The sequence below is a fragment of the Leptinotarsa decemlineata genome, unplaced genomic scaffold (assembly GCF_025532065.1).
Source record: "Leptinotarsa decemlineata unplaced genomic scaffold, Ldec_3_MD MMD2_tig00002974_RagTag_RagTag, whole genome shotgun sequence".
Taxonomy (NCBI): Eukaryota; Metazoa; Arthropoda; class Insecta; order Coleoptera; family Chrysomelidae; genus Leptinotarsa; species Leptinotarsa decemlineata.
The window spans coordinates 14,580,213-14,593,041 of NW_027412578.1; the positions used below are offsets into that span (position 1 = coordinate 14,580,213).

At 33.2% G+C, this 12,829-nt stretch overlaps 1 protein-coding gene and 1 long non-coding RNA gene across 6 annotated transcripts; one reads left to right on the forward strand and one right to left on the reverse strand.

The window, feature by feature from the left end:
- Positions 1 to 98: 98 nt before the first annotated feature.
- On the reverse strand, positions 99 to 1,924 carry LOC141483144 (uncharacterized). Its single transcript, XR_012465932.1, has 2 exons — positions 1,796 to 1,924; positions 99 to 1,738 (listed from the first exon to the last, which is right to left on the reverse strand). It is a non-coding gene; the product is annotated as an uncharacterized lncRNA (long non-coding RNA).
- A 111-nt stretch (positions 1,925 to 2,035) lies between these two features.
- Positions 2,036 to 12,614, forward strand: TpnT (Troponin T, skeletal muscle). 5 transcript variants are annotated; one of them, XM_074177593.1, is made up of 11 exons: positions 2,036 to 2,142; positions 3,697 to 3,744; positions 3,913 to 3,948; positions 4,612 to 4,641; positions 6,888 to 7,263; positions 8,898 to 9,116; positions 9,175 to 9,267; positions 9,398 to 9,478; positions 10,080 to 10,158; positions 12,119 to 12,341; positions 12,439 to 12,614. In XM_074177593.1, exons 2-10 carry the CDS (start codon positions 3,719 to 3,721, stop codon positions 12,331 to 12,333), a joined length of 1,155 nt encoding a protein of 384 aa, XP_074033694.1. In that variant the 5' UTR covers positions 2,036 to 2,142; positions 3,697 to 3,718; the 3' UTR covers positions 12,334 to 12,341; positions 12,439 to 12,614. The 5 variants fall into 5 exon arrangements, with proteins under 5 accessions (XP_074033694.1, XP_023013633.1, XP_023013632.1 ...); XM_023157864.2 differs by lacking the exon at positions 10,080 to 10,158 and adding an exon at positions 10,356 to 10,434 and having other exon boundaries at positions 2,038 to 2,142; XM_023157865.2 differs by lacking the exons at positions 4,612 to 4,641; positions 10,080 to 10,158 and adding an exon at positions 10,356 to 10,434 and having other exon boundaries at positions 2,037 to 2,142.
- Positions 12,615 to 12,829: the final 215 nt, after the last annotated feature.

The following is a 12,829-nucleotide window of genomic DNA, read 5'->3' on the forward strand; positions in this document are numbered from 1 at the left end:
ATTCATGTAGCATCCATTCATGTAACAAATTGAAAAATAATTGACAAACTTTACAAATTCAAAATTGACCCACAAATAGCAAATTTTTCGAAAAATACAAAATTATTGAAATAAAGTGACTTGCTCAATATGAATCACTAATGAAAAATTGTGAAGATGTTTAGTCTTTGAAACAATAGCAAATGAAATGATTGTTTGCCTATAACAAAATATCAGAGACAATCTAAATAACAACCAGATTTTCATCTGAAACAATTCGAACATGTCAGTTTTTTATGAGCGCGTAAATCAACTAACTTTTTTGCAGATATGCGATTTGTTTAATTTTCGATATTGTTATTTATATATAATTCGTGATGAAAGTGCACTTGACACAGTGGTGATAATAATAGTATTCATAGTATTTGTTATTAACATGAGATTTTTTATCTATTTGTATGTTGTGAAGTGTTAGAGGGTCTATTCTATGAAAGTTGTTGAAATATTATTCATTTTTATCTACTTCATTCATTATTATTTCCAAATACTATTTATTTTCAATCTACTTTCTTGATGAACTCATAGGGTTGACCTTATATATACATATTTATTGAATAAAATGAGATTATTATTCTTAACTGATGTTTTACTACCGATCATCAAAACTAAAAATATCCTAAAAATAAGTTGTCTATTTGTAAAATTTACTTGGTCTAGTAATTAATACTGGAATGTAATCCCAGTAATATTCATTTGTAAAATTCATAAATCACGACTTGGTTAGATTTCTTAAATTCAGTTGATACTATTTCAACTCGTTTGGTGGCAGCAAGCAGTTAAGTTATAAAAATAGCACTGATTTGGATATTATACAATTGGTATTTTTGAAGAAAAATTTTTGTAAAATTATGATCAAATATCTTGTTGATTGGCAAGAAGATAGGCTGAAAACAAAAACAATATTTGAAAAGATCATTTAAGTAAAAAATCAGGTTTGCATTTCAGTGAAAGAAATAGGTACTGAAAGGATCATTCACAGACTTTCATTGAAAGCAATTTTCTAACATCTATTTATAACATTAGTTTTCAAAACTGCTCGTTCACTTCAATACATGTTAGGCAACAAAGATAGGATAATGGAACAGCGAGAAGACCAGGATTTGTGGATATGGCACCAAAAAATGTACAGAAGTGGTTATTCTATATTAGAATTAATTTTTAAGAGTATCCACCGCATATCTTAGATAAAAAAGTGTGCTACCTGACATATGTACGGTGCAGGAAATTGTTGATTGTTTAGAGCTAGTACAGTGTAATATAAAAACTACTAAAAAATCGCTAATACAAACTCTCCATTTTGAATAATAGGAAGTATCGTAACATGCCCTGAAAATTGAAATGAACATTTCAAATTTTGTCCTGTAGTAGACGTTCCTTTCATTGACAGATCGAAAAAAAATTCTGAATGTATCACGCATATGTTCGCAGGTATACCCCGTAGTTGCTGAATTATATTTGAGTAGAACTCTTCACCAGGCTTGAAATCCAATATCGCAAGCAATTTTCTGAATTGATGGAAGGTTAGGAACTTTCCACTCTTCTATAGACACCATAGAAAATGTGTCACTTAGTCCTTTTAATGATCTGAGAACAACATTTATCAGAAATACGCAGAAAATTACAGAGTTGTCTATCGCTTCGAGGTTCAGTTCCATTCCCCTACACTTTTTGAGACTATCTTCATTCGGAGAATGACAACCTTGAAGAATGAACGTGCCAAGACGATTTCACAGCGGCATTTCTGCACAAGCCTTACCCTAAGGGTTATCCCTGCAGCGTTTTGCATCTCCATAAAAACTAGCTTCGTACTCATACGAGATTCTCATCAGATTGATCGATCCGTTGTTTCAAATGAGATCAACAGCCTGATAGGGTGTCGCTTTGGTATCGCCTTTACAAAATACACAGGAATATGCAAAAGTAGGTATATAGAAACGTAAAACTAGTCTATTCTATCTATTTCTAAATAAAAATACCCATCGAGGTGTGGGTGTACTGCGCACGCACCTGCGACTCTTCTCCGGGAATCCGAGCTACAATTAAAGCAGTCACTGCGGGCTCCCTGAGTTGTGTGGTGCTCCTGGACCGTCTCTGTCGTCTGCTGTAAGTCTATTTTTCATTGCCATCAGCTTAATACGCTTCCTTTTGAGGACATACTAACAATCGAATTCGAGTCTGACGATGCATATTCGCTCCGAAACTTTTATATTGTGTACTACTCGTGCAAGTGACGAAACAAGCATTTTTATAACCGCTCGCATCTTCTGCATTATTATGAAAAATGCAAAATATCATTTTGTCGGGTAACAAAAAAAAGAAATTTCTTCAACTTAAGCTCGTCTTGGTTTTTGAAGCTATTGAAGCATTATGCACGGTAGAAATGCATAATGCTTCAATAGAATATGCAACCCATTTAAAGAAACTTTCAAAGTACGAAGAACTTGAGATTCACAAGAAGACTCATTTATAATGTTCTATAATAACTGCCAATAAATTTCATCAACGTACAAATTGAGTATTTATAGGTAATATTTAGAAAAAATACACGGAATATTTGAAAGTCATAAATTGTGGAGACTAATCAGTTTTTTTATGGTTAACAATTTGAAGAATAATTTGGTGTTATTTTCCTTTCAAAAACTGCTTTCATTTCAGTGCAGTACTTTTCTTTTCCGCTTTTCATATATTAGTATAATGTGGAAGATCCTAATACCAAAAATATCAAGTGAAAAAATTATTCTTTTACATTTTGAAAACATCAGTTTTGATATCATACATATTCAGGTGTAGGTAAATCAAGTATGAAATAATTTTAAACAGAGCTAATAAGAGTTCAATACTATGTATACAAATATGAACCTAATTTCGCTAGTTTATGTGTGAAGTTTTATTTTTAGCTGGGTAAAATAACAGACGTTGACTCTAAGAATAAACTCTTCCAATGAGCGCTGCCAAATACGTCCACAGTCGGCCGTTGGTGTAATTTTCACTTTTGGATGGCCCAGCTAGAATCTTGTGCTCGCATAATACTCCCACCCAAACATTCATTTATATTTGATGGAAAAATAATGACTTCGTTCCCAATTTCCAAATATCTGGATTCGCGAATTGACGTTGAACTTATGAATAATCTAAACATTGTGTACTATTTATTAATTTTTGCAAAAGAGATTGAAACTGAAAATAAATTAAAGTAGCTTTTAAAAGAATCCCAATTAAACGTAATTGTACCAAACACGTTATTTTATTTTACAATTAGAAAAGTGTAACAGATCTAATGATTAGACCTGAGAAAGAAAAAATTAAATTTATTCTGAACTACAATGAATATCAACGTTCATACGAAACAATGTAGGAGTTTAATCACAGTATAAAATATTTTTGTGTAGAACCCTTTAGTCTTCTACATGTAACATAATGGAATGCGAAAATTTTCGATTGATTGAATGAACACGAAAATATATTCGATGGGACTACAAAAAAATACAATCATTCACAGAATCTGCATAGCTCGGCCTAAATATATCCCACATTGTTTGTTCAACGTCCAAGTTTCGAGAACTTCTTAGGCCGCTGTTTTATTTATATTATGGACCGATTCAAATTTATTCAGTATTGACACAGCAACCATTGATAAATCATCTTTTTTCGTTACAGAGTTACTTAAATCCCTATAACCATGTCTGACGAAGAAGAAGTTTACTCGTAAGTCAAATTTACGAAAAACCAACAGCTTAACGCAATGAATCCTACCCGACGATTTTTTGTTTTAGTTTGATTTATTTTTCGTTTTTTCGTGTCCCTTGAGCTTTGTTGCTAACTGCAACGAAATATGTTAGTCCATGTGTTCAAATTTTTCTTTTAAAATTTTAGCGAAGAAGAGGAGGAGGAAGATGAAGTCGTCGAAACGTAAGTAATCATCGTTAAGATTCATAAAAGCTTCTGATGTAATGTTGGTTAAACAGCAAACTTATATTGGAACATTAATTCTGATGAAAATAATACTTCCATAAAATTAGTATTAGTAATATAAATATGAAAAGCTCGTGCCGTTTCAGAATATAGAGAGTCTAAAAGTTAATTAATAGAAAGAAAGAGATAATTTTACTTCGATGTATTGAAGATAAAAAATATGTTAATATTTGTCTAGTTTAGAGAGATGTAAAGAATTAACAAGCATGTGTTTCATGAAACACCATTTGGTTCTGAACGGTGTGCCTTCTTTGAGATTTTGAAACATTTATAGAATAATAAATTTTACATAGTTTTGAAACATTCGAAAAAGGTATAAGTTGAACTAAGATTCTCAAAGCAGGATGGCCGTCGAATTGACGACTTTTCATTGATACCTTGTGTTTTCACTTTTGCAGAAAAACGTAAGTTTTTCCCCACCCCTCTTACAACCAAACGTCGTGTTTTTCAGTAATCAAACTTGTATGTTACAATTTTTGTAGCTTCCCTGTAATTTAGTGTTCTAATTTTTGATGTTTTTACGAAAATATTTTTCATTTTGATTTTTTCCTTTTTTCTACCCGTGAACCCCGCCCCTGCCCCTTGTGATGTACGATATAGGACAACTACCACCACTACCACCAAAGTCGAGTAAGTTTAAGTGAAAAAGAAGCAAAAAAACTTGCAGCTTAAACGCTTGGAGCTGCTCTCAGATATCGCGAATAACTTTTTTTACATAAAAATGAATATTCAGTCCCTCAGAATGATTACTTTTATTCGTTAGAGCTTTTGGTTTTCAAATGATTATTGTAATTATTCAACTCTTACTTTTACAACTATTACTCCCACGTCTCTTTTTATTTAAGAAAATTCCTAAAATTTTGTTTCTTCTTTTATTTTTCACTTCATGTATTCATTTTATGTACAAAAAGTTATTTCTATAACAATCAATAAACGAATGTTGAAAGCTTCTTGAGCTTCAAAAACACCCAGCAAAGTATGTATATCTAATTTTCAATTTGTGATAATCCGTTTTACTAGGAATGGATGGACTAGTGGACTACGCCATTTTTAACAAAAATAATGGAAACTGCTTCCAATTGCATTTTTGTTTTTAATTTTGTCTTTGATTTTTGATGAATGTTGCCACAGCGCAGGCGAAACGAATTAAGTAGAGTTAATCAAAGATGTATCACAAGTTTCAAAAGTTTCATCTCGCAAAGGTCAGATTTCCCAGACTCATCAAATAGGGTGAATATTCATTTTGAATATTTCTGGTTTAGTTCCCTTTTCAGGAAATTTCAAAACCAGGTCAGTTGCGGTAAAGAAACTTTTTAGCAATCCCAACTAAAATAAAATAGAAAGGGCAGACGATAAATTGTTAATTATTCAAAAGGTCCACCAAGATTGCCGAATAAAAAAAAATAAAAAGCAACTTACAGAAGATTGAAAGAAATACGCTTACTTTATAAACTGTTCAAAAGTATCACTATCATCTTTCATATGCAAAGGTGATAACGAGTATATACCACTTCGATTCGAATGCTTCTCAAACAATTAGTGTGAAGTTAGCCACAGTTTCCAGATATTCTTCAGTCGAGTGGTATTGAATCATGAGATCTGGAAGGCCATTTTATAGTACATAGGGTAGGCACATAACACATAGGGTAGATTTCCACGGAATCACGGGTAAAACAGCGGGGAACAGCTAGTATTGTATAAGTGGGTACCTATTGATTAACTAACACTCTTATATTAACGTACAGCCTAAGCTACTGGACCTAGAATCTTGAAATATGTAGATAAGTTCTTTGTATAGCGTAAATAAGCATCAATGATGGAAATAAAAAATTCCCACCCCAAGGATGAAATAGGCGTTCAAAGACTGTATTGAATTTCGTCAGTTTTAGGTCGATAAAAAAATATTGTAACTATCTGTTTGAAATGGTCTGTCACTGTGACAAATCAAATTCTACGCGGGCGAGGCCGCGAGCATCAGCTATTAACTATATTTTTACTTTAAAATTACAGTAACTAAAAAAATATGCCAACTGCACTGAGTATTGAATAGCATCGAGAATTAAATTATGTTACCTAAAAAGAAATTCGCAAAACTACCACAACCGTCAACGACGTCTGCCCTCAAGCGTCTGCCCGCGTTCTGGTGGCGTTCTCAACGATGGTGCTTCATTGCTTAGACTCCCCCTCTATCCCCGCGCATCGTCTCCCGTCGTCTTACAGTAGACGCGACGCGTAATGGCTTACTGCGTTGCGTCAAGTTAATCTTATCGTGATAACTTATCAATTCAATTCGTCCAAATTCCTTAGTGTAAAAAACAAAGTTTATCTTTATTAAATACTTCAAACGACAATTGTATCAATTTTTATAAGAGTTTGACAGATATTCTAAAATGTGCAGTGTAAAAAATGAATTCAATTCAATTGTATTTATGGCTCAGTATTTTGCATATAGTGGCTACCACATGAGAGGTGCATATGTACTATCGTCGATATGTACTATTCTCGAAACAACTACTTTCATATAAACATTGAATTACACGAAAGCAAAAGTACTTTCGAAACAACTACTTTTATACGAACATTGAATTGTACAAACATTCGTTATGGAATTAATCAGATGTAACTACGAGTACACTACACATGTTTTCTATAAAGATGGAGAGGTAGAAAGCCAAAATCGTTATTTGCCAACAACTAATGTAACTTTGAATCAAACCCCTTTCAATTCAAATCTGATCTTTCGTTTCTCAAACGAGAGCGAGACCAGTCAAAACTTTTGAAACTGCGATACCCGAAATCCTTCAGTAGGTACTTAATGCGTTTCCCAAAACGTTATAATTGCTTCGTCGTTCTGATCATGTTGTGGGGTCCCGCAGGGAAGGAGCCGGCGATCCAGAATTCATAAAACGGCAAGACCAGAAGAGGTCCGACCTCGACGAGCAGCTGCGCGAGTACATTACAGAATGGCGCAAGCAGCGCGCAAAGGAAGAGGACGACCTCAAGAAGCTGAAGGAGAAGCAGGCCAAGCGCAAGATCGCGCGCGCAGATGAGGAGAGGAAGATGGCTGAAAGGAAGAAGGCAGAAGAAGAACGTCGTGTTCGCGAGATCGAAGAGAAGAAACAGCGCGACATCGAGGAGAAGAGGCAACGCCTCGAAGAGGCTGAAAAGAAACGCCAGGCCATGATGCAGGCCCTCAAGGACCAGAACAAGAACAAGGGGCCCAACTTCACCATCACCAAGAGGGATGCTTCAGTAAGCAACAAAGTTCTTTATACTTATTATAGGAGAGGTAACTGAGGTGTAACTAAGAACGGCCTATTCGATCGAATGCTGCCTTTTAATCGCTAGAGTTGTATCATTGAAAACAACTGTGGGTGGAAATAAATAAACCAACTCATTCATTTTTTTAATTTGTGGCAGTCTTTGTGATGTTTGGCCCTTTTTTGTTCTCTGTTACATTCTTTCTGTTCAGTTCATATAAAAGGTGTGGTTTCGAATAATCTGAAACTTTTGTTTTGGAATCAATTAGATATTCTCCCACATATAAGAGCTACGATATTCATAATATAATTTAGCTGGAATTAGAACTGACTGCTATTTCTACCTTCTGGATATCTCTTTATCTATACATATTTAGTTGACAGATGAAATTGAAAACCAATAAAAATGTTGAAACCAACTGGAGAAAATATCAGAAAAGTATTTTGTTCAGACAGTTTTCACATAATTGTTACTCTGTCTTTGGCCATAGATTCAATATCGAAAAACAATATATTGTATTATAAACCACAATTATCATTTACAAACAATAGAAGTATAGAAAACATCTTCGAACATTCTCGACTTACCAAATATTTAGATTCAATTATTTTTATTCCACTCTTGAATATTATGAAAGATCTATTATATATTGTTACCCATTAGATTATTCGCATCAATTTAATGACTAAACTGTCAAATGAAACAGCAAAATATAAGAAAGATGAAATTTTAACTTCCTTCTGCTTCATTAATATGTAAAGTTACAAGAAAAGAAGTTCCCCTCTACATACCGGGTGTATGAAAAGTTTCAGTACGGGCTAATATCTCCGAAGTCAAAGAAAATAGAAATACAAAATTTTGGCAATCACTAAGGAATCTTTTTCTTTACGCATATGCAACTTTTTTACCCTTGCAAATGAGGCACCAGGGAGCTGCACCCCAAAATCACGAATGAAAATCTATATCGATACGTAGCTCATTTCAGAGGCCACGAAGAAAAAAATATTTCTGCACGAACTAGAGGTCTGTACGAAAACCCGTTCCCTAAGAAAAACTATTTCAAGTGATCCAACAAAAAACAAAAAATGATTCTTTTTTTGTCGCGTTTTGTAAATTGTATTTTTATACTGAATTTTTTATTGTGAAACTATTGTGCATTTTATACATACTTACAACCTGAACTTGCACCTCTACGAATTGAAACTCGACATGATGCATGGCTTGAATTTAATGAAGATCATTTTTAAATAAGAATACCAAATTTCTTATTACAACCATAATTAAACTGAAAAAATAGGGATTTCAAAATTACAGACATAACTTATTGAATACAAAAAAGTATTTGATTTTCACAAATAATTAATTTCAAATGTAATCAAATTATAGTTTAAATTTACTTTTATAAATATTTTAATAGTATATTTTTATCTGCAATGCCGGGGATATTGAATATAAGCGTTAAAAGTTAAAATTCATTTACACATTGTCAATGTTAAATTATGAAGCTGTTTACTGACTGAAACCTATCGTCGAAGAAAATAAAATGAAAACTATAGAATATTTAACAATATACAGAATATATCAAATGAAGGACACGAAAATACACTAACGATTTCTTCCAACAGTCTAACCTTTCTGCCGCTCAGTTGGAACGCAACAAGACCAAGGAGCAACTCGAGGAAGAGAAGAAAATTTCCCTTTCCATCCGCATCAAGCCCTTGGTCGTTGATGGTCTGGGCGTAGATAAACTCCGTCTGAAAGCACAAGAACTTTGGGAATGCATCGTCAAGTTGGAGACTGAAAAGTACGACTTGGAAGAGAGGCAGAAACGTCAAGACTACGATGTAAGTTCGATTTAAATGTTTTTTGATGGTGACGAATAACGTTATTTCGTGTTTACAGCTCAAAGAGCTGAAAGAAAGACAGAAACAACAGCTGAGACACAAAGCCTTGAAGAAGGGTCTAGACCCAGAAGCCCTAACCGGCAAATACCCGGTAAGTGTTTCATTTTTCAAAAGCCGCGGTACACCACTCAAATGAAATTGAAAAAAAACATCATATCCGAAAATTTCTCTGAAATGTTGTCAATATTGTTTTATTTCCATAAACTTACTTCTCATTTTAGCCTAAAATCCAAGTAGCCTCCAAATATGAACGTCGTGTTGACACGAGGTCGTATGGAGACAAAAAGAAGCTATTCGAAGGGGTAAGTCACACTGGTCTTTTAAATCAAGATGAGATACTTAAGTTTCTTTCGAAAACTTGACACAGACAATGTCAAGTACAGAATGAACATTAAAAACGATAAAGATTCAGTATTCGGATCAGGATAACCTCAAATATTAGAGGTGATTGTTGCAGGAAACTATCTTTTCTTGAATAGATGGAGCAAATGTAACCTTTCACTTGTTGACACCAGATAGCGCATTTTTTCACATAAATTACCTAGATCAAGTTATATACAGAATTTAAATACAAATCCATGCTTCAGTCGTATTAATTTTCAATTAAGTGTTCAACACAATCCAAAACAACAGACTATTTGAATAATGTATTGATTACATCAAATAATTCATAAACATCTATTATTGCAAGTCATTTTTCGATCATGTTTGTTCCAACTAGTTTTAATTAGATTCTAGATTCTTAATAACGAATCAAAACCACACACTAAACTACAAATCGACTAAATACACAAGACAGCATAGCATATGTCTTAAGAAGACACTACGAGGACACGTAAGAACAAAATTGATGAGATCGGTTCATAGAAAATATAGAGCAAACTAGATTTTTTTTTAATTCAGGGTTTTGATATGGTCCTGATGGAACAAATGGAAAAAATCTGGAGAGCAAGAATCGAGGAATTCATGAACAGACCGCATGGTATGTGCATGAAAATACACTCGTTTTCCAGAAAGTCTTGTGGTGTTTGTTTGTCAGACGATGTCTTTTTGTAGTACTGCTCTTTTTTCGACAACTATTTTTAGTACCTTGTGTACCTTGTATAACATCTGTTATATGTTTATTATTTGTCAATGTCATTTCTTTTTTGTTTGAGTGTGTTTTCCGTTGTTTAACAGGGATTAGAAGAAATCATTAAAGAGACCAATGAAAAGAGCTGGAAAGAGAAATTTGGACAGTTCGATTCCAGACAAAAGGGTAAATGTTTTAACAGAATATGTTCTCAAGCTTGTTTCTTTTTCTCGGAAAACACCGACTTTTTTTGAAACTGATAATTTTTAATTTCATTATTTGATGTTGAAATAAATTAAAAATTGTTTTCCGAAAATCAGAACATTTTATATGTAGCATGTTATGTTTCGGCATCTATTAATTTTCTACTCGTCTAAGAATCTTTTCAGCTGTATGAATTTGCGAAGAAAATGAATTCAGGTTTCCTTTCATTTGACACAAATTCATTCTGAGGTAAAACAAATGCGAGTCTTTTACTTTGAAGATATAGAGAATAGAGAAATCAATTCACCCCTAGTTCGGATTCATATTCATCCGTTTCTTTGAACACTTTTTTGAACGTTAGAACTTTCAACGTAGGAGTTCGATTGCATTGATTTTTTTATGTTATAGTGAAATGTGTTTACGTTATGACCCACATAATTTGGACTATTTTATTATGTCAGTGGTGTGGTCTCTTTTTCAGCTAGATAATTATAGAATTATTTTCAAAAAGCCCTTGTAGATTTTACCAGCACTTGAGTGAGAATAATTTCCTAATCAATGCGTTTTCATCATAACAACCAATGAATGGTGAAGCGACAGCTAGAAAGTTATTTCGATTTGTGAGTCCTGCCAGTATTTCGATCAAGGATATTTCGCAACTTTTTGTAATATATCGACCCGCCGTAGGTATCATCAGTGGTGGTAGGCTGGACCACAAATGCGTTGCTGGACTGTTGAAGGCACCATCTATGGGATCGACATAGAACTCAATCCTCGTATATCAAAAATCTACAAAACGCATGCAACGGAAAGTCATCAGAAAATATGAAATACCTACTATTGAGTAAACATACCAGACTGGAAATATCTTTGATAGACATATGATAGAACAATACAAACATGGTATTATAATAAATCAGGAGTCTCTCCAAAAGTTTACATAAGAAGAACGTCTAGAAATTTCAAAACAAGAATTTGAAAACACAAAAAAAATTGAACTTATAAAACCAATTCCACCTATGCGTTGCACCTATTAGGATTTCGATTTCGAAAAGAACTACAACATATTACATACAGAAAATAAAGGACAAAAATTAGGTCTGCTGGAATCCCTGGTAAACGAAAACAATCAGATTTTAAATACACTGACCCATTACATGGTGGAAATCCAATAACACTATTCATGATAATAATTACAAATTTTCATAATATACTATTTATATTATGAAAATACAGAAAACAATCAGGTTCTTCATCAAACGACCAACAAGAAGTTAATCTCTCTCCCTTATTGAATTTGTTTTCATACAAATTTTCTAGAATTAATCGTTATTGTCGGATAGTTGTACTAAATTTGTTTGAAGTACATTAAAAAAAATCATTCTAAAGTCCCAAACCCTATAAAGAGTTTACCTAACAGGTTTATCAAAAAATCAACCCCATTCCAGTGCTGATGGGATCCACAGGGCGTTTTGAAAGTGGCACCTGTTGCAATCGAACTGTTAAGTTAACCGTTACACATTTTAGTAGTAGTATCTCTTGGTGGGGTGGTATTTAACTGAATATCAAATGATATTTTAGGTCAGAAAATGATGAGACTACTACCATAAATGTTCGAGTGAATTATCAGTCGCTTGTTATTGATTGTTCATTTTTTTACTAACAGCAAGACTTCCCAAGTGGTTCGGTGAACGTCCTGGCAAAAAACCTGGAGATCCCGAAACTCCAGAAGGCGAGGAGGAGGGCAAACAAGTCATTGATGAGGATGACGACCTCAAGGAGCCTGTAATCGAAGCTGAAATTGAAGAAGAGGAGGAAGAAGAGGAAGTCGAGGTCGATGAAGAAGAAGAGGATGACGAAGAAGAAGAAGAAGAAGAGTGAATGCCAAGGTAAGAAGTTGTGCCAAAAAGTACATATGATAAAGATTAGGAGGGAACATTGATTTTTTTTTCTCGAATATTTTTATTAACTTTGATTATATTTCAGGCAGAAGATAATCATGAAATCAACATTAGATAACATCATAATATCTTCATCGGCTGACGTGGTAGTTCCCTTCAGCAGATATTTAAAAAATGTTTGTTCCAACAACTTTTATCAAAAACGTTATTTCATTTATTTGTAATTATTTAATAAAGTTATATTTGTAATCGTAAACAATATATTACCGGTGTTTCATTTATATGTTAGTTTTAAGTTGAGAATAAATCATTTGAATATTATCAATACCTTTTTTTTAGGATCCGATAAATTATAAATAAATGTTACAAATGAATTGTAGATCAGAGCCATATTTCAGAAAAAAATTATAAAATTAACAAAGAAAAAATCCATTCAGAAATAAATTGAAAATATAAAATATATAATCCAAAACTAT